At 38.6% G+C, this 22210-nt stretch overlaps 2 protein-coding genes across 3 annotated transcripts; one reads left to right on the top strand and one right to left on the bottom strand.

Moving 5' to 3' along the window:
* The first annotated feature begins 6466 nt into the window (after window positions 1-6466).
* Window positions 6467-10601, top strand: gpr101 (G protein-coupled receptor 101). The gene is made up of 2 exons (XM_035946652.2): window positions 6467-6813; window positions 6936-10601. Exon 2 carries the CDS (start codon window positions 7252-7254, stop codon window positions 8587-8589), a length of 1338 nt encoding a protein of 445 aa, XP_035802545.2. The 5' UTR covers window positions 6467-6813; window positions 6936-7251; the 3' UTR covers window positions 8590-10601.
* Window positions 10602-12278: 1677 nt separating this feature from the next.
* On the bottom strand, window positions 12279-21013 carry LOC111566326 (transmembrane 9 superfamily member 2). Of its 2 annotated transcripts, XM_023266873.3 has the most exons (18): window positions 20719-21013; window positions 20065-20132; window positions 19863-19956; window positions 19624-19751; window positions 19326-19455; window positions 18385-18512; window positions 18108-18222; window positions 17925-18004; window positions 17708-17813; window positions 17121-17171; window positions 16601-16733; window positions 15907-16026; window positions 15733-15790; window positions 15407-15566; window positions 15143-15294; window positions 14927-15038; window positions 14634-14805; window positions 12279-12941 (listed from the first exon to the last, which is right to left on the bottom strand). In XM_023266873.3, the coding sequence occupies exons 1-18, from the start codon at window positions 20854-20856 to the stop codon at window positions 12874-12876; spliced, it is 2013 nt and encodes a 670-aa protein (XP_023122641.1). In that variant the 5' UTR covers window positions 20857-21013; the 3' UTR covers window positions 12279-12873. The 2 variants fall into 2 exon arrangements, with proteins under 2 accessions (XP_023122641.1, XP_023122642.1); XM_023266874.3 differs by lacking the exon at window positions 17121-17171.
* Between the last annotated feature and the right edge of the window lie 1197 nt (window positions 21014-22210).

The raw sequence follows: 22210 nt of genomic DNA, 5'->3' as shown, positions 1-22210 counted from the left end.
ATATTCACACATGTAATATCAGAGAGGGAAACTTTAATACAAGGATTAACAATAAATACAGACGAGAAATGGCATTTCAAAAAAATTCTTCTGGTCTCAGGAAAGTTCATTTCACTGCTGAAGGAAAACTCATGCAACACCACCTTCACTTACTTCATCTTCACCACGAGCTCATCTTGTCAGTTTGACACGGTCATGTGGGACCTGACTGGAGAGGTACGCAGGGCTTCCCATGCAATCAAAGAAATATTTGAATTAAACCTAGCAAAAGGAAATTTGATACATTTTTGAACTTACACAGTTCATTCAGTCTATTCTATAGGGCTGGTGAATCTATATAATGTTTGGATACCAATACAGTAAAAATTCACTGAAATGAAAATCTTGATGTCAAAATTTAGAAAATAAACTCCTAACACCTAACTTTTATGAACTGCTTTTGTTTATGTTTGAATTCATTTTTATCCTCCATTGCTTGAGACCACAGAACAGTGACAGATACAACAAAATGGCTGCATCAGAGACAGTCATACATTTTTAAAATCATTTCTTTTATCAAGATAATGATGTTATTTTATTGGCCCTTATTGGGAGCCACAGGAATGTAAAAATGCACAATTTACATATTGCTCTGCTACTTTACTATTTTAAAGTACTTGTATGATACTTGAATAATTTATTTTCATGTTGCTATATAGTTCCCTTTTTTAACAACTTCAGTCACTAATTCTCGTCAAAATTTGCATTGAATACATTTAAAGTGTTTATTAAACATCATTTTTTAAACTACCTAATAATACATACATACATGGAAAAAAAACTGAACTAAGCTTTGACAAAGCATGTATATGTATACCTGTATATTAAAATCCCAAAACAAAAGAAACATATGACCATTGCAGGGAAACCTTAAATACAAAATCCAACATATGTGTGTGTATTGTGGCCATGATAGATAGATAGATAGATAGATAGATAGATAGATAGATAGATAGATAGATAGATAGATAGATAGATAGATAGATAGATAGATAGATAGATAGATAGATAGATAGATAGATAGACAGACAGACAGATAGATAGATAGATTATCCATCCCCTTTGTAAACCTCAATTAAATTTAGCATTCACTCAGCTTTTAGGTCTGTTTTGCTCTCCTCCAACTACTCTGAAAAAATATGGCTGCAATGTTTACCTGCATTGGGCAGGTGTAGCTAGCATGCAACAAGCTAACAAGCTACTGAGAGCTTTTCTGCTTGTTTGTTTCTCTGATATTAGCAACACGTAAGCGTCTATAAACCCACTGTGTTCTCAACCAAACAGCAGACTGATAGTGATATTACATTTTTTTATTCAGAAGACCAACTAACAAGCAATAGACCGTTTCTCTGAGCTTTGTTTGCTAATTGAATGCTAACTTGCTAGCTAAAACGTGGACTATAGGTAACTTTTACATTTAAATAGACAAAACAACTCTAGTATTAATTTGGAGTATTCTTCTTCTTGGCACTTGACAAATATAAGTTAAATATTTACTCATTTTTTCGCTCTGTCTTTGTCTCAGTCACCCTGACAGTAAAATATATGGGATTTTAGCTTGGCAGAGAGAAGTTTGTTGCTGTCTGTCATTGGATGCTGTGCAGAAAGCTAGCATACAGTTAGCATGAAGACTGACGTGGTAGTGATGAAAGAAAAGCTAAACACAAGGCAGGCTAAAGATATTTTTCTTGGCTTTAACAAAAAAAAACCCAAAACTAAAATTGTTCTGAATTGCTTATCTGACCTTAAGGTTATTTTAATTTTTTAAAGAAAAATAGACTCTTCAAAAAAATATTACTTTCATGTTTCAGCTTCTTCTAGTTGAGTCTGTGAAGCTTCCTCACGTCTGTTTTCAACTGTTCTCTTTGTCAACCACAAATACCTTTATAAAGTAATATAGGATATGTGTCCCTTTGTTTTGTACCGTTTCTGACCCCTAGTGGCCAAAAACAAACAATAAATACATTAATCACATTTTTGGAGAAATAAATTACACCAATCTGCAATTGTGCCAGTACAAAACTTTTATGATGTAATCAAAATGTACACTTTGGGTTCATTTTTTCAGGTTCATATGAATACAGTACTTGATTAAACTGATAATGCATTGCTGTCTTTGCAGTCCAGCGACACAACATTTTAACAATATTAACTGTACATATGTATCTACAAAAAAGAGCACATTTCATGCCATGCAAATAAAATTTGAGTTTGCAGTGTCAGGCCTTGCTGCCCGTTGTGTGCTCAATTTTGTCAGCTCATAGGTGTCAGTGGGGGGCAGTGAATGAGAGGGAGACTGAATGACAGAGCTGCAGATGGAGCACTTGGGGTCACTGTGAGCATTCATACTGTACTGCGAGTCTAATAATCCCACGAGGCAGCGGGCCTGTGAGTCTCCCTTTGAACCACAGTCCATTCAACATAAGAAACAGGGGAACATCTCCCCACCCCTTTGCGGTCACCAGCATTTCATTTGCAATCTAAATCTAAAACACAGGGTGATCGAGAGTTACATCAAAGGGCTTTTTGATAGCTGGGATAGAGCAAAGACTTGAAATAAAATGGCTAATTACGAGTGTTGATTAGTAGGCCATGTAAGCTACAGACTAATTGGATTGCACAATGTAGAACTGCTTTTGTTTTCTGTGCATTTTAATGAAGCCTGTTTTTTCTACAAAGGCTGAAATGTAGAAGCAATTTTTGTGTTTCCAGCAATAAAAAATGGTGCATCATACAAATGTGCATATTATACAAAGAATCATAGAGAAGCCTGCAAATCTAAGGTTGGGGTTATTGATCAAAACTGGGCTCCCCTCATAAAACAGCCAATGTAAAAGCGTTTCATGTTAAAAGAGATATCAGAAGTTTCATGTAATTACATTTCCATTCAGCAGCTACAGTGGAGTTTTTTTTTTTTTATTGAACTGATTAGTCAGTGTTATGTTGAGAATGAATCAAGGTTACATTTTCAGCTTCATGCTTTCGGGGGCTGAATAATAATGCCTGAGTAGTTGTATTTTAACACAAATCTAAATATAGTCCAACTCATTTTTCATCTGTAAATGAAGGTTTTGAAGTTAAAACTAATTGCTCATTTGATGAATAAACTATGCCAAGGTGTCTATAAGATGTTTATTATTTTCTCTCTTATCTGCAGATGAGTATGAGCAGAAAACACGTATATGCCTCCTTTATGTTTGATGTAGCAAATCTGGTGTAAATCAGACAGAACTGCAGTTAGGTGTAGAAGCAAATATAGTGTTAAACAAACTAAGATATATACAAAATTATGAGAATGCTATTACCAAAGATTATAAACTAGTGGTTTAAAAAGAAAAGGTAGGCAGGGGAGAAGGCTAATTGGCAGTAGTGCAGAAAAAGAGAAGAAATCAGAATGAAAATAAAGTTTTGTACTGATAAAGTGATCTGACTGATAACATTGTCATTAGTTTGTCAAATGTTGTTTCAAAAGTCAAGAAGGAATGAATTCTGAGGCTCAGCATTGAAATCATCGTTGGTAAGACGTCCTGAGAGGGTCTTGGGGAAAAAAACAGAACATATACAAGTCTGTGACAACAAGTAAATTCATCTGCTTTATGAAATTAGAAGCTGTAAAAAAAAAAAAAAAAAAAAAAAGATTTTGGATTGTGACAAATGTACCCCATTCAAATAATTAAAATTTTACTTAAACGTATTAGTCAGCAAGTGAATTATATAATAATGGGTATAATGGGTAGATTTGACCTATTTGTTAACAGTAGCAACTGCAACATAAAAGATGAGATTTTTACATGAGCAACATCATCGCCTGTGTCCTACAACAGTTTTTCATGTCAAGCTAAACTTCCCTGAATAAGATTAATTATCCACAATAATTAAATGGATGAACACTTGAATATTGTCATGGCCTGAATGGACATGTCTGGGGAAGTTAATGATTTGTAGTTGCAAACCCTATTGACATTAACTAAAATCTTGCATATGGTCTATTATACTGGCTTGTTCTGTGTTCCATTACATTTATAGCTCAGTTGCTTAGCTGTATTTTATTCACCTTCATGTTAGATTAGAGAAGCTGTGGTACCACAAGTGTAGCTGGTTGCTGTGCTGATGACAGTCTCTGCTTTATAGTGCAGATAGGTGTGTTGAAAATGATTCACTGTGTGCTGTTAAATCAAGAACTGTGAAGGAAAACACAAGCTGTCTTGCGGATTTCTCTCAATATTGAGTCACCACTTGCAACAACATTTGATTGTATTGGCAAAAGTGTTGCTTGGGACAATGCTGTAGTTGTTGGATGATACCAGGAACATGTCCTTACTACTCACTTTCAAAAAGTAAAGCCCTTTTCAGACAGAACATGTAATATTGTTAGCTTCATAGCCTGTTAAAGTGACGACATTATGACATTTGGACATAGGTCACGTTTTTTAAAATTCACTATGTAACAAATGATTTAACTGCAGCTTCTAAACTGTAACTCAGTGTAACACCTCATCTGTCTGATTTGAAGAAAAGTGACTTGCCATTAGATCTTAACTAATCCTGTTTCTATGTCAGGGATTATTTCTAATCACAACAATTAATGAAGTTACTGCTGTTGTTTTCTTGCTATATACAATCAGTATTGTCCTATGTGTCTAAATGGGCAACTTTCTTGCATTTGAGATACTCATATAGATGCCGCTGCTGTTTGTTGCTTCAAGTATTTAATAATATTAGAGGAAAGACTCCTATAAACAGCTGGAGGCAACAAACTTAAAGTCCAGCCCCTGTTAAATTTATCAAAAACCATTTAAAATGTGTTATAGAGAGTCTTATTATTATTCCTGTTGACTTTGTTCTTATTACAGTGAAGTGTTATGTTATGGACATTTTTGTCTGTATTAGATGTGAAATAGAATATGGAGAACTTACTAAGAAAGGTGTTTTCTAATTTTGGCAGCAAACCCTCTGTGATAGTTATTATTGGTGCTAAAATCTGGAGAGAAGAAAACTTCCCCAAATCACCTCACTCAGCTCACTTGCACATGTTAATCCATCAATATGATGTCATGTAGTTCAGACTTGTTGATGCACAAATGTTACAAGGTCTGACCTAGTAAGACTGCCTTTTTTACAACTTGCAACTTTTACAAAAAGTCACTGGAGTGCTTACACAGACATACATATTCAGATGTCATCCAAGTGAAAGAAATGAGTGCAAGTCTGAAAGGGGCTGAATTTGTTGTGGAATATATTGTGTAACTTCCACTATTTGTTTTTAGTGGCTAAATCTTGGTGCTCTAAAATCTACTCAACCAAACTAAATGCAAATTGTTTCATCAATTCTACTGAGTAGTAGTGGTCTATATAGTAGTAGGACTGTATCTTAGTGGTGTGATATTAAAGAAACCTGAAAAAAAATCAGAATAACAGTGCAAATAGACTGAATTAGTTGTCCAATCTGTCATGGGGACTTCACCTAATTTCTGTTAAGCATACAAAGTGGCTAAAATGACTGTGTAGTGTATCATGCAGACGTCACAGTTTTTTTGTGTGTGTTAAATTTAGGTACTCTTTACTCAAAACACTGGGTGAAATCTACTCAAGTAAACTGATTGCAAATTATTTAATCAATTCTATTGAGCAGATTCGCCTGGTTGAATTTTAAAGTGCAACAAGGAGCCCTGACTATGCAGCAGTTGTGAAATCACCTAAAGAAATGCAAAAACATTAGCAAATGTGGAATAAAAGCATAGAAAGAGGCTGAAATATTTGTGTAGTGCATGTGCAGACTTCACCTAATTCTTTAGCTGTTAAATTTAGCTACTCTTTACTCAAGATATGGGGTGATATCTATGCAAATAAACTGAGTGCAGCTCTATTCCAGAAGTATTTCTATAGTGTAAAAAGTAGCCTTTAATATACAGCAGTATATCTTAGTGTTGTGATATCATCAAAAGAAATCTAAAAAGGTAAATAAATAAATAAAATGTGCCAATCTGAACAGCGCTGTATACAAGCAATCAGCTGTTTTGTTCTCTGACAAACATACTATTATGTGAAGATCACATAAGCAGCCATCTGATTGAATCACTTGTTACCAAGGAGATCTTCCAGACTGACCGAGATCCGGGTAACTGTGGCCAAATGGGAAACCAGGCTCTTTGTCCCGGGGAGCAAATTAAAGACATTTCTGGTTGACAATTTTTTTTTTTTTGAAAATAAAAATAATAATGCTATATGCACGTTCAGCCCTCATATGGATGGTATTTGTTTTTATTTTCTTTCATTATTCTTATTTAATTTCTAATAACCAATAAATAAAAAGACAGATTTAACAGAATGAATAAAATGGGGTTGGTGCGGTATGTGTAAAGTGTTGCTTGCACATTCATTACAAAAGGGGTAATAAAAAAAAAAAAAAAAAAGAAGCGGCGGAGAGGCGGGGGTCGGTGACAGGCTCCAGCGGGGGAGAGATTTCAGTGCAGGTGTCCTTGTTTTTTCTGGCACCTCGGAGACAGGACTCGACCGTAAGTAGCCTAATACTTTTGCTGAGGAGGGATCGGGGAGCTGATGAAATAATAAATGTTTGATCTGCCATGAAATCCGAAAAGAGCAGCGGCGGAAAGATACGCTCGTCTGGATGAGAGACCCCCGCTGGGTGAAGACACGCAGCGTATGTTAGCTGAGCCGTGAAAGCTCGCTGCCATTGACTGGAGCTGAGGGCTGAAATGGGAGCAAAGCGATGGAAAGCGAGCGGCAGAACATAGCATCACTGATCATTCCCAGGTATCATCCATCAGTGTACACAGATTAGCGATATTTGACGCCTTCTGGACGCTCTCTGTGGATGCTGGCATTTGCTGTCGCCAAATTTCATTTTTTTTCTTCTTCTTTTTTTCAATCGGCAGATGTGGGCTGCGAGAAGAAAAAGGCCTATTCGGTGGGTGAAGGGATAATCATGAGCAGCGAATCAGTGTTCACAATCTCCAGCTACTCCTGGATGAGTCTCCTGGACTGCTTTCACCTGTTACGGATGGTGTGTCATGTCAGATGAACAATGTGAGATGCGTGTTGAATGTTGGAATCCACTGAAATAAAGAAACAAAAGGAACACCAGCAACCAGCAGCTTATTGTTCTCACACCCTTAAAAAAAAAGCACCTGAGCTGGTTCTCTCTCCTCACCAGGATGGAGCTACCCTGACCTGCTGGATGTCAGATGAACCATGTCAAGTTCTCAGGAGCCCACTATGGGCACAAATTTCACCGGTGTTCCCACCTCCAGTCGGGACCAGGTGTGGTCCTCCACCGTGAACAGCGTGGTGAAGATGGTGTTCATATCTCTGATCGTGTGCGTGTCCTTGTTCGGGAATGTGGTTGTCCTGCTGGTGTTCCAGAGGAAGCCTCAGTTGCTTCATGTGGCCAACCGTTTCGTCCTCAACCTCCTCCTGGCAGACCTCCTCCAGACCGTGCTAGTGATGCCCTTCGCCATCGCAGCCACCGTGCCTGGTGTTTGGCCCCTGGATGCTCGACTGTGCCAGGCCCTGGTGGTGCTCATGCACCTGTTCGCCTTCGCCGGGGTCAACACCATCATAGTCGTGTCTGTGGATCGCTACCTGGCCATCATCCACCCTCTATCTTACCCCACCCGCATGACCCCTCACCTGGGTACCAACCTCATCATCTGTACGTGGGTGCTTAGCTTCCTGCAGAGCACCCCTCCTCTGTACGGCTGGGGTGTCATTGACTTTGACCGCCACCATAACGTCTGCTCAGTGGTGTGGTCCTCCAGTCTGTCCTACTCCGTCGTGGTGTCCACCTTTTCCTTCTGGCTGCCTGTGCTCATCATGCTCGGATGCTACTGGATGGTGTTCAGAGCGGCCCGGAGGCAGAACGCTCTTGTGCACCCAATACAGACGCAATCCTACTCCCAGCCCTGCCCGCAGGACTTCCAGCCACCCAGCAGTCCTCAGCAGCAGCCCCAACCCCAACCCCAGCCCCAGCAGGCCAGCTCACCTGAAGGCCCCTACTCAGCCAGACGATACCCCGTTCGGGTCAGACACAGACGTTTCCACTACCAGTGCAAGGCAGCTCGGGTAGTTTTTGTCATCATGGCTTCATATATCTTCAGCATGGGCCCTTACAGCATCCTCAATACCATATCTATGAGCACCAGAGCAGCGGTACCCCCGTGGTTATCCTCCCTTGCCCTGGTGCTCTTCTTTCTACAGTGCTGCCTGCACCCCTACATTTACGGCTACATGCACCGGAGCGTGAGGAAGGAATTCCTGGCTTTGCTCTGCGGGCTCTTCTGCAAGCAGGGCCGTCCCAACCAGAGCTCCACCGTGGAGAGCTGCTTCACCACCACCGAAGGCCGCTCCGGTGCTCCTCCTCACCTGCCCAGCCTGGCTGCTCGGGTCTTCCCTCTGCGGACCTGGGAAGAGTGCACAACGTCCTCCTCTCCCACCTTCGAGAGGAAGTCGAGGGACAGCCGGAAAGAAACCACCTCCACCAGTTTCAGCTCGGAGAGGGAGCTCACGGTCCACAGCAAACAAAACACATGAGCCGCCCTCGAGTGTTCATTGGACTGACCATATTTGTTTGTACTTGAAGAATTTGTCATGCAGTGTGTTCATGCATAAGCTTCTAGACAACAGATTAGTAACTCTCAAGTTGCTGGCATCAGGAACAATGGAGCTTGATCACCAACATTTCGATGTTTTCATATTTTGTCATAAGATCGGTTAGATTGTCACATATGTCACATACAGTGTGTCTGTCTGGAAACACTCGTCATTGTTGCATTATGAATGTGTAACAGAACTGGCTGTGGCGATGTGTTTGTTCTATGTAAATGCAGTTTTTAAGATTTAATACATGGACCACATGAGTCAGATTGTGTGCAGCATTGTGCTACTGTTAATAAAAATCAAGATTTTAATCAGTCAGCCAAAACCTGGACTTGACATGTCAAGGCAGAAACTGCTGTGGTGTTCTGATTAGCGCTGCAATGAATAATCAAATATTAGACTAATGCAAAGCTGTTTGATATCTATCAATTGATCTGAGCAATTTTTAAAGAACAAAAATTGAATATTTTCCGGTTTCTTTACTTCTCTATGACTGCAAATTGAATATATTTGGGTTGTGGACCAAAGAAAGATCATCTGGGGATTTAGGAAACATTCATTGACATTTTCTCAATTTTTTGACACTCAATAGAGTACACAACTGACCGACTAATTGACAGTGAAAATATCAGTTGCAGCTATAGTTCTGACCACTGTGGTCTAATTATGGGCCTTAAATGTCTCTGATGAAAGTGTTAAACTGCAGCAGGTCCATCTGCACAACACTTTAATCTCCTTTAAACGTTTTGTGTGTTAGTTCTCTTTGATCGTGTTGCAGGATGAAGGATGTTCTGTCTTTGTGTGCAGACGAGCTTCATTTATGAACTCAGGGTATTTGCTTGTAGAAACATTTGTAGTGCCCGTCTCAGTTCCTGAATCTTGTTGAATAACTGAATATATGTACGTGTCCGTCCCTGTCGCAGTAACTCTTCTTAGTATCAAAGCGCCTTTTTTAATAACTAAGTAGAAAAGTGATTCATTGTGCCTGTCAGCTACAAAACACACAAGTGTTGGTGACTCCCGTGTTCTCTAATGGGATGGCCACACACACATTTGTCTTAGTCCTGTTTTTCCTTTAACTGAAGCTTAACTGATGTGGAAATGTTGCTTTCTACTTCAGTGTGTCACTGTATAGTTGGACTCAATATTTGCTGCCTTTGTAATGTCAGCCTTTCTTTGAGAAAGCAGAGTATTTTTGTTGGAGAGCCACATTGTGCAGAGAGCAGGGTGTGATAAAAATACAACTCCAGTGGACTCTTTGCACCAGCTATTTAATGTAGGCTGCACACTGCAAGGTCTTATGTAAGAGATTTCATATATTCCACTGGACACGTGTAGATTTGTAAAGACACCTCCTGATATAGTATTTTTTAATGGAACTACCTGTCTGCTTAAAGCCACGACGAGGATGAGTACTTATGTAAGCACTGTATGCTTGCCGTGACTCATCTCTGAGGGAGGCGGTTCAGCAGGTTGAAAGGATGTCATGGGTGCATCACAACATTATGTGCATTATTTGAAAAGTGTGTCTTGTCTCTGTTTTTATACCTTTTTGGTAAAGAGAAAAAAAATATTTGGCAGAATAAGCCAGGGTGCTTATGGTGTATTCTTCTTCTTCTAATCATTGTTAATATTATAATTATTATTAGACTGTGATAGTTATCGGGACCTGTCATGGATTTGAACCTTGATTCATTCAACAGGTCACCGGAGAAATCCAAACTACAGTGTTATAGCTGACAATCAAACTTGCATAACAAGTTTGTGAGAGGCTCTGTGAAGGACAGTGTGTGTTACAGTATATCAGCAAATAAGAGAAAATAATGTTTTAAAGTCCTTTATAACTACGTATTTTTGTGATTTCTATTGTGCTTTTGTATTATTTCTGGTATCACTACTCAACATGGAACACTGTCTGTTGTTTAATAAAAGTAAATTGTATGTAACGTGTGTAAAAGTGTGACGTATTCAAAACAGGTACTTTTTTTTTTGCTCTCGTCAACCAACGTTTGACTTTAGATACAAGCAGGATCTTTAAAGAAAAAAGCAGATATACATACAGTATACAAATTACAAAAAGAGATTATTGGAATTCTCAACATTTAAAAAATGAACAAAAATAAAAGCAAGACTACAGAGCTCTTTAAATGCACATCCTACCAACTGGAACACATTAAGACCTTCGGAGGATATTGGGTTTTTTTGTTTGTTTTTGTTTGCACATGCAGCAGCATCCATTACTCTTCAGAAAATGTAATAGCTGGAAGTTTTAATTGAGCTCATGTTTGTCATTGGTCCTAATTTATAGTATCACATTATCAGAGCCAGTAGTTCCGCTGTCAGACATTCTGAAGGAGACAAAGATTTCCTCGTGTGTTGTGTCGAAGACTCTGAAATATACTTTCTAAACTAAAATGATGTTCAAAGTCAGAAATATAAAACAGAATTTTAACATAAAACATTGAATGACTATCAAATTAAATGCTAAAGTTCTAATACAAATAGTGCATTATGATCAGAACATGGAGTGAAACAAACACAAATGTGACTATTTGTGGAGAGTGAGGGGTGTGGAAGGAGAAAGATTTGAAGCAGTTTGCTGTTTTCTCAGAGCTCTTAGATGTGTTTGCTGTAATCTAGAATGTATCTTAAATACAGTTTTAGGTACGAGTGTGGATTGTACGTGGGATAAAAGCTACAATTTGCATCAAACAAACCTTTCTATTTTTGTTGTACACAAAATACTATTTTTTTCTGATGAAATAAATTATAGTTTTGAGGACAAATTAACATTTTTGCAATGTTTGCTTCTTATAGTAGTTATATATTCTCTGTAGTCCTTGTATTTTTGATGTGTTGGTAGGATCAGGGATGGTTAAAAAGCTTGTAAACTATAAAATTAGATTTAAACATAAGCCAAAGTTTTATAACATGAGGTTTTTGAGAAATTGTGATTCATGAAAACATCCGATATCTTTTACAGTCAGTGTATAATCTTTTACTGTAGGCTACGGAGACAGAATTAGATCTGGCCAAGAATAACTCACTACACTAAATTAGTCAGGCATGAATCAAGTGTCAGAGGATTTTTGCAATTACTGTACCACATCATGAAAAGATCATCTCCCCCAATTCTGCTCTTTTTGGTTTGTGATCAGCCAAGAAAAGTAAAATGCATATACTGAACACTCAATCCTCTGCCTTATATTCTGACATGAGAAGTAAGGAAGCGGTTAATCACAGGGAACAAAATATTAAGAGTTCTTGTGGCTGAAAGACAAAAACATGGGCTTTATTTTGAATTAATTGCATTTATTCATAAAAATGTTATCACCTTGGGTGATGACTCCGCACTGCTTGAAGCAAAAGGCAGCAGTGTTTTATGTAGCTAACAGTTCAGCAAACCACTAAAGTCTAAAAGGGTGCGTCTTACTTACCGTTAATCAGTAAATTCATGGACTGTGTAATGATTAACTAGATGAGATTCTTTCCTGTGGCCAGACAACTTGCACACATTATTGGGAGATCATCCTTGTGTGATACACTGTGGCTGTAGCATAGAGTTCTATGATACACATGTGCTTCAAGCGTAACCACCCTAAATTCAAGAAAATGGACATGTATCATAGCAATGTCAGTGTTTTATATAATTTCTGAACTACAATACAGAGTGATATTTAAGGAATTATAGCCCCATTTTTACCTTAAAAAAACACAAAGAATAAAACTCCTAAGGAAGATTTTGTTATGGTGACAATCTTTAAGTAGCATTCTCTCGCTCTTTCTCTCTCTATACAGTATATGTACACACAATTTTTCCATCATTACAGAACAGGTAATGAAAAACAAAACATTTAGCCATAAGGGAATAGAAAAGCAAAATACAGAACATTTTACTTTTTTAGAAAATTAAAGTAAAAACATTCCAGCAAACAAACCGCTCACCATGACAACTAGACCATTGGAACCCACACTGATTTTCAAGGCGCCATTCAAAATATTACTGGTCAACAGTGAACACAAAATTATATATATTTTAAAAAAAGAAAAATAGCAACAGAAGTTTAAAGCACAAAAGAGGACGGGCTCTGCTCTTCAGGTTTGTTTCTATGATACATGATGTTTTCAGTTCATGTCCAATCAGACCACTTTATCGCACAGCCAGCACGGAGGAGGCCAGTACTGTGGCAGCAAGGAGTTAATCCTTCCCCCAGTCCTCTAGTCCACTTTGACCACACTGTAGATCTTATTTACAAACCAGAAGCAAGCGAAGAAGCCAATTGTACCTAGGACAAAAAACACAGATTTTAAGAAGTGTTCAGAAAGTATTATTTTACAATCTTATCACACAGATATCATCTCTAGAGCATGCAACTATAAAACAATAAAAAAAAAAATCTGCATAGGATGGGCTGCATTTGTACATCTGTTCCTTGCACTATATATTAGTGAATAAAATGCAAAATCAAAGAAAGCCCGCAAAGTTCTGGAGCACAGATACAAAAAACACAAAGTGTCATCTTGTACAGCCAGTTGGTGTCGCTACACAACCAAATTTCATTTACTAAAAGCTTAAAAAAAATACTTTTGACAGGGTTGGGGCTGCAATCTCCAGGAAACACCAGCACAAGCACTTCGATTTGTCAAGCAAAGAGCACATTTGCCTGAGCTCTGCAGTGTTGATAAGCCAGACTGATCAAAATCCTGGATCAATTCATTGGGGTATAAAAGTCCTATCTGACTGCTCAATGGGGGCCACGCAGCAGAATCCCGAATTAGGTTGTGATCAAAGTTGGGATGAGGTGAAAAAGACAGACAGTTAAATAATAACTTAAGAAAGGCAAATGTAAGAGATTAGGATTATTTAGATCAAAACCGGAAGCTAGGAGGGAAACTGATAATCTTTTCCTTGAATCCTTGGATTACTTCTTGGTGATAATCTTTTGACATGTCATCCCCTGCTACTTAGGGCTCTGTCTTAAGATATTGTCAAACAGCACTGCAATGACAAGCAGGGCTACAGACTAACTTTTATCTGGCCTAATGACAGTATAACACCGGGATGTATGTCATCATCTGACATCATGGTGTGCCATATATTTCTGGGCGACATATAGACTAGGCTTGTATTCGCCTGTTATCTGGTACTTAATATTATCCTCTTTGCACACACAACCCTAGTCTCACTTGAATAGTTTTGCAAGGAAGCCTGACAGGGCCAGAGAGAGCTGTTGTCATGTCAACACGTGTCAATCGTTGTCTCTTTTAACACAGATATGCGCAACTGGAAGATGCACAGCTGACTAACAAAAATGGTCAGCAAATCAACTAACAAAATAACAAACAGAGGAATTCCCTGATAAAACTCTGCTCTGGATCATAAAACAGCAAACCACATACATTACAACTGACAAAAACAGGTCTGCAAAAATAGATCTGACCAAGATTGACTGAACATTCCACTCTTGTGTCTCAAAGTCTTTTAAGCTTCCAACTAAATTACAGTTCAGAGTTCAACTTCGTCTGACACAGTGCTCCTGCACAGGCAGTAAAAACATGAAAAGGTCAACGCGTGTTTCGGTAAAATGACAAGCAAACAAATGTTGTGCAATACTGTGACTGACTTCCTGGTGGTTACTTCCTATGAACAGGATCCTGAATCCTCTTACTACATTTGAACTTTTGTTTGCAGCCCTTCAGAAACACTGAACAAACAATGTAAGCCATACATATAAAACTACACACCCCACTCTGCCTCAGAGGCACAATAAGCTATTGCTGCTTCTTCACTGGTAATAAAAAAATTGAGATTGCTGTGCAGCTGTTTTTAAGATAAAGTATATAGAAAATACCTTGTGACTTTTATATAAGGGCTATATTAGGCTCATGAATAAAAAAAAAAATTGCAACATGCAAGTAGGAAAACACTTTTACTACCGAAAGAGCTACTTTTTTTTAACTTTAACTAAGGGCCTCACCTGTGAAGAGGAAGAAGATGAGGACCATAATCATAGTGTATCCAAAGTAGAGTATAGTACTGGCCGCTCCAATAATTTGCAGTTTTGAGAAGAAGTAGTGCACGGCATAGATGAACAAGTACACTGCTGTGAAGCCGCTGGTCAGGAAGGAACGCCACCACCAGTGGTAGTCCTTTAGACACAAAAAGATGACGTTAGGATCAAGTAACAAGAAAATGGCATCTGAAGTCTGGACCAGACGAGAACTAAAGTTCGACAAATGAGGAAAAATTCAGGACTGAATATTCACGTACCTCAGCACATAGGTGGAAGTAGCACAGCAGAATGGTTGCCTCAGAGCAGGTAATGAGTAGAATAATGAAAACCAGAAACAGGAATCCAAACATGTAGTACATCTGATGAGACCTGAAGCAAAAACAATCCAGATTATTGAATATGAAACAACACATGGCGATGAGCAGTTGGCTTTTGCAGATCACTTAGCAAAGACAGCATTCCTGTCCGCTTACCAAATGCTGTTGAGAATGAAGAAAAGTTGGATGAAGATGCAGCCAAAGGGCAGAATTCCGCCCATTACAATACCAGGGATTGGTTTGGTGAAGAAGGACTGCTCAGGTATTTGACGGGGAATTTGGTTTGTTCGCACTGGTTGCTCGATAGCCTGCACAGGAGCAAGTATAGATATCAAAAGATAAACTCTTAAATACACACACATTTCATCTACATTTATTTGTTAAGTGAGGCAAATGAACAAATTAGGAGGCCTAACTTACAGGTTTCTTGAATCCAAAGTAGGCACCAACAAAGGTGAGGGGCACAGAGATTCCAAACCACAGAGCCAAAATGGCCACCAGAGTGCCAAAGGGGATTGCAGCTGAGGAGCCCTCCACCCACAGGATCAGGTTCATTAGGAAGAAGTCTGCAAACACAATGCTAGGGAAGACAGGTGGACAGCAACACAGAGAAAGATAATACATATGAGTAGGATAACAGCAGTGTACAAATCCAAAGACGAAGCAAATGTGAAACTCCAGCAATCAACTGCAAAAACGAAACATAAAAGTGAGCAGTAGCTAAACAATATGGCAAGTGGACATACCCTGGGCACAAGAGTGCTGTCAGCAGAACGTTTGTCTTCCACTTTTCACCTCCAAAAGCTGAGAACAGAAACAGACAAGAATGAGATGATGATATGAGCGATCACACTGACTGTGACACCATCTGTGTTGTTTGTTAAGACTGTAATTTGTGATAGTTATTACTGGACTCTTACTTTTGTAAAGACGTGCAGACACGTAGCCGGCAGGCGTGCCCAGCAGAACCCAGAGTACCACAGCACATGTCATGAGAGCCCCTCTGTTGGCCGGAGACAGGAAACCCAAACAGGCCAGGACTATAGTGGACAAACAGTCAGTGGTCAGTGCACTTATTTAGACACATCATACAAATACAAAGACAGCCTTAAATGCTACTCCTGTCTTCTGTCTGTAATTTCAGACTATACAGATGAAAGTTGGATTCAAGGTGTCTTTAAGAGTTTTCTTAGTGGATAACACAGTACACTTTCTTTTAGTGACTCCTGCAGATGGACCCTCAAACTTGATCTGAACTTCTTAAAATATTTTGGCTTGGAAAGTATTAAAGAGGTATGTCTAGTGAGACAACAAGCTGACCTGAGCTTTGACCTGCATTATCTTAAAAGTTGCACATCCACAGTTTTCACATGCACCCCGTTTTGATGCTCAATAATATGAACTGATTAATGTGAACTGAACATCAGGATAATAGCAATGAGGTTAGTGCAATACTGACTCAAACATTATACAGGTTGTGGTGAGAATCATGCAAAGAAAATGTGAGACTGGTGTCACTCCTTAAGCTGCAGTTCAGAACAATGAGTGTCAAATTCAGTTTCTGTTACTAATGCCAGTATTACATTGTATAACGTCATGTAAACTAGCACTTACAGAGAGTAATGAATGTCATGATGAAGATCTGTGTGCCCTGTCCCAGGAACACAGAAAGCAACATCCCTTTCCTGGGGGGACGGAAAACATCTCCATGCACCTGCTTCCACCCTGACTCTTCCTGTGCGTCCTCCTGTGACAGGAAGCAGACAGCAATACAATTAAAGAGCTAATTAACCTTTGATGTTAAAAGTTAATGGTTCACCAACCACCAATCAGTGAGTGCTACCTCACAATCTGACACCTGTTAGCAAAGCAAAATAAGGTGAAGACTGAGAAAACTTATTTTATCAAAAGATGTAAAATTTGGTGTGGAAAAGCTCCTCAGTCAATTCTTAAGTATGAACCTTTATCTTGAAAATGTGTAGTTTCTGAAAGTATTAAACTTCTAAAAAAAAAATGTCCACACCACATTTTACATTTTTTTCTAATGTGCTTCTTTGCCACAATCATACACACCCAAATACCTGATTTAATTACCGCAAAAGGTTTGGTTCACAACAGTATTCAATAAGCTTACATAGGGTAGGAAGGATTTTTCCTTGGTCGGTGGAATCTTTATCAAGTTTGCCTGTGAAGTGTGACAACATATTTATAATTTTGGGTTCCGGGTGGCATTTCACACTGCAAAATTAAAGCATTAATCATAAAACTGTGATGAAGATAACCAGTAAACACCCTGTAAGTGCCAAGTGAACGCTTAAATCGCCAATATTTGTAACTTAAATGCTTCAACTAAAATCTAATTATTTCATTATCCACTGGGGGACTAAGAAATACTAACAACCACAGAAATTAAGTAACATTTTAAACCCCGATTACATAAACTCAGTAATATATAAGCATCGGTCTAAAAGTAAGACTGTTCGTTAAAATATTATGAAGGTGTTGGATGTGATTTTATTTATTTATTTTCAAAACTGTGATACTCTGAACTGTTAATTTTCACTGAGGCAATATGGTGATCTGCTGTGCACAAACAAGACAATAACCGATGATATTCAAATGAAACTGCTCAAGTATACTCTGGTTAATTGTAACAACTGCACTTCACATGTATGCTGGTGCTTCGTTTACACATCTGGATCAGCTCCACAATGACTTTACCTGGTCCACCTGGTTGTATCTGGCAATGTCCTTGTGCAGGGTTCTCAGCATGATCATGGCAACCATACCAGACAGGAAGAGAACAATGACCAGGGAGTTCATGATGCTGAAAAAAACATAAAAGACACATACCTTACATCAACTAGCAAACATCAAGAGCCATGGAGTTTTGGGGAGAGTATTTCTGTGGTGCACAATGTAAATAAAATCTTCAGACCTGAACCACTGGATGTTGGTGTGAGGCATGGAGACCAGGATGTAGTCCCACCGAGAAGCCCACTTGATACTATTGTCTTCCTGTAAAAATGTTATATTTCTCACTGTCACATAGCAAGTGGTGTATATTAGTTAGATAAATTTAGTTATGCAATGTTATTTGTCGTATAGTTAGGAGGCCTACCGTAAACTGGACAGAGTAGGTGTAAACTACTGACATATCATTGTCGAACTCTCCAGGAATCTCCATTGGATTACCGGTTTCACAATTTAGGGTTTTCTCATCGACCTGTTTGATACTGTTGTGCACAAAACACAAAACACCTTCATGTGAGATTATTATTGAATCACACATTGATTTGGAATGGCCAGCAGTCATTTTAGTTACAACGTGTTGAAGAGGATCAGCAAAACCAAAATATATTGGTATCGCATTTATCTACTATCCAGCCAACATTTACCTCTTCGGCTCCATAGTGGCAGCAACCAGCCGAGCTCCCCTCCATCCTTCTGTTGTTCCACTGTGGTACGTGATCTTGATGTCTACATGGTTGAAGACGTAAAACGTGTTCTTCTTGTTGAACTCGGCCTGAAAAATATATATGATCATGAAGATTGTTCAAAATGACTTAAAACGTCATAGATATCAAATACATTCCTTTATATTACCATTTTGGTTTATCAAATTCGACGATATCATATGTTTTGTTACATTAATGACTTTACTTCCGCCCTATGAGAATCCTATATGTTGAATAAGTACTCACACGATGTGCAAAGTGGTCAACATTATTATGAAAACTGGACAGACAGAATAATGTGGATAGTAAATTATGTTTTTTGACACCCTTTGACACATTCAAGGGCAATGAGTAGCTGGAAATGTACCGATAGGGAATTAAAGAGCCTTAAATACCTTACAAATGCAAAAATATTTTCAAAAAAGAGAAAAAAAACAACAAAAAACAAAACAATATATATAAAAATACATTTTCTTTTTTAGGTTGACAAGTACGTATTTTCTAATAGAATATCAATATTTAGAGAGAGACAACCTTGATTACATTTTGAATGCATAGACTAAACTTTGAGGCATCTTTCATTGCCTGCTCAGTCCTCCTCCCTGTGACACTGACAGAAAGAGACATACTGCTCTACAGGTATTGCTGGCCAAGCAGGAATAGTTAGAGTCAGTGTCAAGTCAAAGTAAAGTTCAACGGACGTGAAAATACATGGCGCACTGGGCTCACCTCTAATTCATAATAAAATTCATCACACCCCACCCATGAATGGTATGGTAAGGCTCAAAAGCCCGCTCATAACAATTACAACTGACAACCAACTATGGAAAAACATATCATGTTAAGTAGATAGGAATTCAAAGACAGATGTCACAACTCACATTGATAACGCAAGCATCTTTAACTCTTCCATCTAATGTTACAAGGCAGCCAATGGGGAAGCCCGGGTTGCAGTACTTCTGGCCATCTTCTACATCATAGCACCATGTCACTGGCATGTTGTCAATGATCCTGAAATAATAATTGGTTAACCTCAGCAAATGTCTTGGTAAGCAGTCTGCATTCATGTCTGTTTGCCAACATTTTTTCTTGCTCATGCTCCATTCAAAGTACTCCATACTATAATTAAACTCAGGTGTAAATAATAAAATACAAGAGTGGAGTAACTTGTCAACTTACCAGTGATGCTGATAGTTAAGCTGCATTCCCATCTTGAGAAATTCCAGTTTGACTGTTTCCTCCTGGTTGCCTTTGTGGTAGTTCTTTGTGCACACTGCCTTGCATTTGATATCTTGTTTAAAATTGAACTGTAAAAAGAAGGGGAGAGTCATGCAACGTCAAGCGAGTTCACGAAACAAACAGAGCTGAAGTGGATATCATAACCACCACACAGGCCTGGATGTTCTGTTAACTCTCACCTTGTATGGGGAAGACTCAATTCGTTCACCAAACAGCACCTGTCCAAGGTTCTCAGATGGCCTCATTTCCTTAGCGTCTTTGCAAAAGTCGAACCTTTAACACATTTTCAGATTGTCACGCACAATGAGAAAATATTGAGCTTGAAAACATACAACCAGATATTGAAAAAAATGGCATAGAGAATAAATTAAATGTACTTACACATCATATTCGTAAGGCAGAACTGACTCTACAGAGTCCAAGCGATTGACAAAGAGCTGAATCACTGTCTGTAAAGAAGAAGAAATAGCTTTTTTTTAATACAAAGCTGCCTCACAAGTCAGTCGGCGGGCTACAATCTGTCAAAACATGACAGGTGCTCATGATCCAAGCCCATTTGTGCAACTGATGTAAAAAAATACTTAGTCGCAACTAAAGACTAAGCTGTAGCAGCTCAATATGCTGAACTCAGTTATGAATACAGGGGTTATTTGATCTGTCAGCCCAACTTACCTGGACAGCGCCAGGTAACGTCAGGAGTAGTACAATGGTGGCTATTCTCTGTCATCAGCCTCGGGGTAAATGTACTAAGTCTTGTGGTGGGCTGGTAAAATACTTTAACCCAACAGGAAGTATATATATTATATTTATGTAATTCCTTGGAAATAACTGCGACTGCCAACGAAAACAAGCAGCCATGTATCAGAACATTATGCTAGTGTCCGGGTTCCAGGGAATAGCCGGGGCCTAGGAGAGGACTGGTTAGCTAGCAAGACTAAGGGAGCTAACACGCTGCTACTAACGACCAAATTCAACTTTCGGCACAAAAATTCACAATGTTAGATAATAATTGTGAGTCTGACGAATAAAACATACCTGGCAATCTTCGCCACCTTTGCCGTCTTCACAAAAACTCACTGGGGCTAAACCCGGAAGATAAAACGCCGAGCACGAACAGAAATACGAGACAAGCGAGCAGACCAGTACCAGACCGAGATGTATCCGCCGCTTCATTTTTGTCGCCGACGTGGTTCCTCGAACTTTTGGTTAACTGGTGCAAAGGACAGAGCTCCTTTTGTGCGGGAAGGTGCTGTTTGCTAGCTGTTTGTGGTTAGCTGAGAGCTGGGTCTCTGTGTTCGGGAAGCAGAGACTGAGGTGGACTGTCTGAGCCACCAGTACGTCGCTGACGTTGGTGACGTACACAGCTATCACAAGACTTTCCCTTCAAAATAAATGAACATAATATGTAATCTCTTTAGTATGCACGATTTAATAATGTGTAACTGGTCAAATATATTTTGTAGAATTTATTTAGTATATATTCGTGTTATTAATAAAATATAAAATTAAATTACGCATCCAAAGTGTGCACATACATCGCCATCGGTTTTACACTGACAAGGGAAAACTCGGTAAATCATCAGTGACACGGTGGAAGACTGACGCTGCTAAACCAACCGTCAGTCAACATTCCTGTTTCTTTACAAACGCAATTGAAAGAGAAACTTGTTATTAAAAAGGAGCAAAGGCTTCTGCAATCATCTCTTGAATAAATCTGATAAAGATAAATAATCAAATCAAGTTTATTGATTCAGCACGTATCAAACAACCTGAGCTGAAAGGAGTACTTGTACAAGTTATCAGACAGGAAGCAATAAAAATATGGCCCATAAAGCCAGGCAGGAGAAGATTTCAATCAAATTCAAATTATAAAGCAAAATATAGTAGTATAAAACATTAAGATAATTGTTCTACACATATGATAAACCTGTGAATGGTTATTTTTCACATTCAGTGGAATTTGTGAATATGGAGATGTATAATATAAACGGTATGCATATTTCTTTCTTTCATTCATTTTTTCTTTGTTTGTTTTGTAAATAGCTATAGAGGAAATAAATAAAGAAAAAATAAACAAACATACATATATTTACACATCAAGGGAAGAATATGTATATACAGTAGTGCAAAAATGACAATTGCCAGAGTGAAAATATAATGCAACAAGCAGAGAATACTGCTCTTAGTGCAAACATATTGTATAGGTGCTGTATTGTACAAAGTCAGCAGCATTTTAGCTGAGAATACCTCAGCCATTCAATATGATTGAGAAACGAAACATTTCTGTCATGGACATTAAGGTTGGCTGCTAGTGACCCTAAGTGGCTCGGCCTTATTGCAATGACAAACAAAAAAATATTTCCTCTTCATGAGAATTTGCTATTGTGAACATCATGCTTGAATAACAGTATATTTGCAACAGACAAATATTAACTATGAATTATCTGCCTAATTCTTGGTCAAAGTAGCATTTTATATTAAAGCATTGCACATAAGAAAAGTATTGAGGTACCCGTAGGCTTTTGTA

The sequence above is a fragment of the Amphiprion ocellaris genome, chromosome 13 (genome assembly GCF_022539595.1).
Source record: "Amphiprion ocellaris isolate individual 3 ecotype Okinawa chromosome 13, ASM2253959v1, whole genome shotgun sequence".
NCBI classification, from domain to species: domain Eukaryota; kingdom Metazoa; phylum Chordata; class Actinopteri; family Pomacentridae; genus Amphiprion; species Amphiprion ocellaris.
The sequence above is the reverse complement of the archived record's forward strand: the minus strand, read 5'-3'. Positions and strand labels throughout refer to the sequence as shown.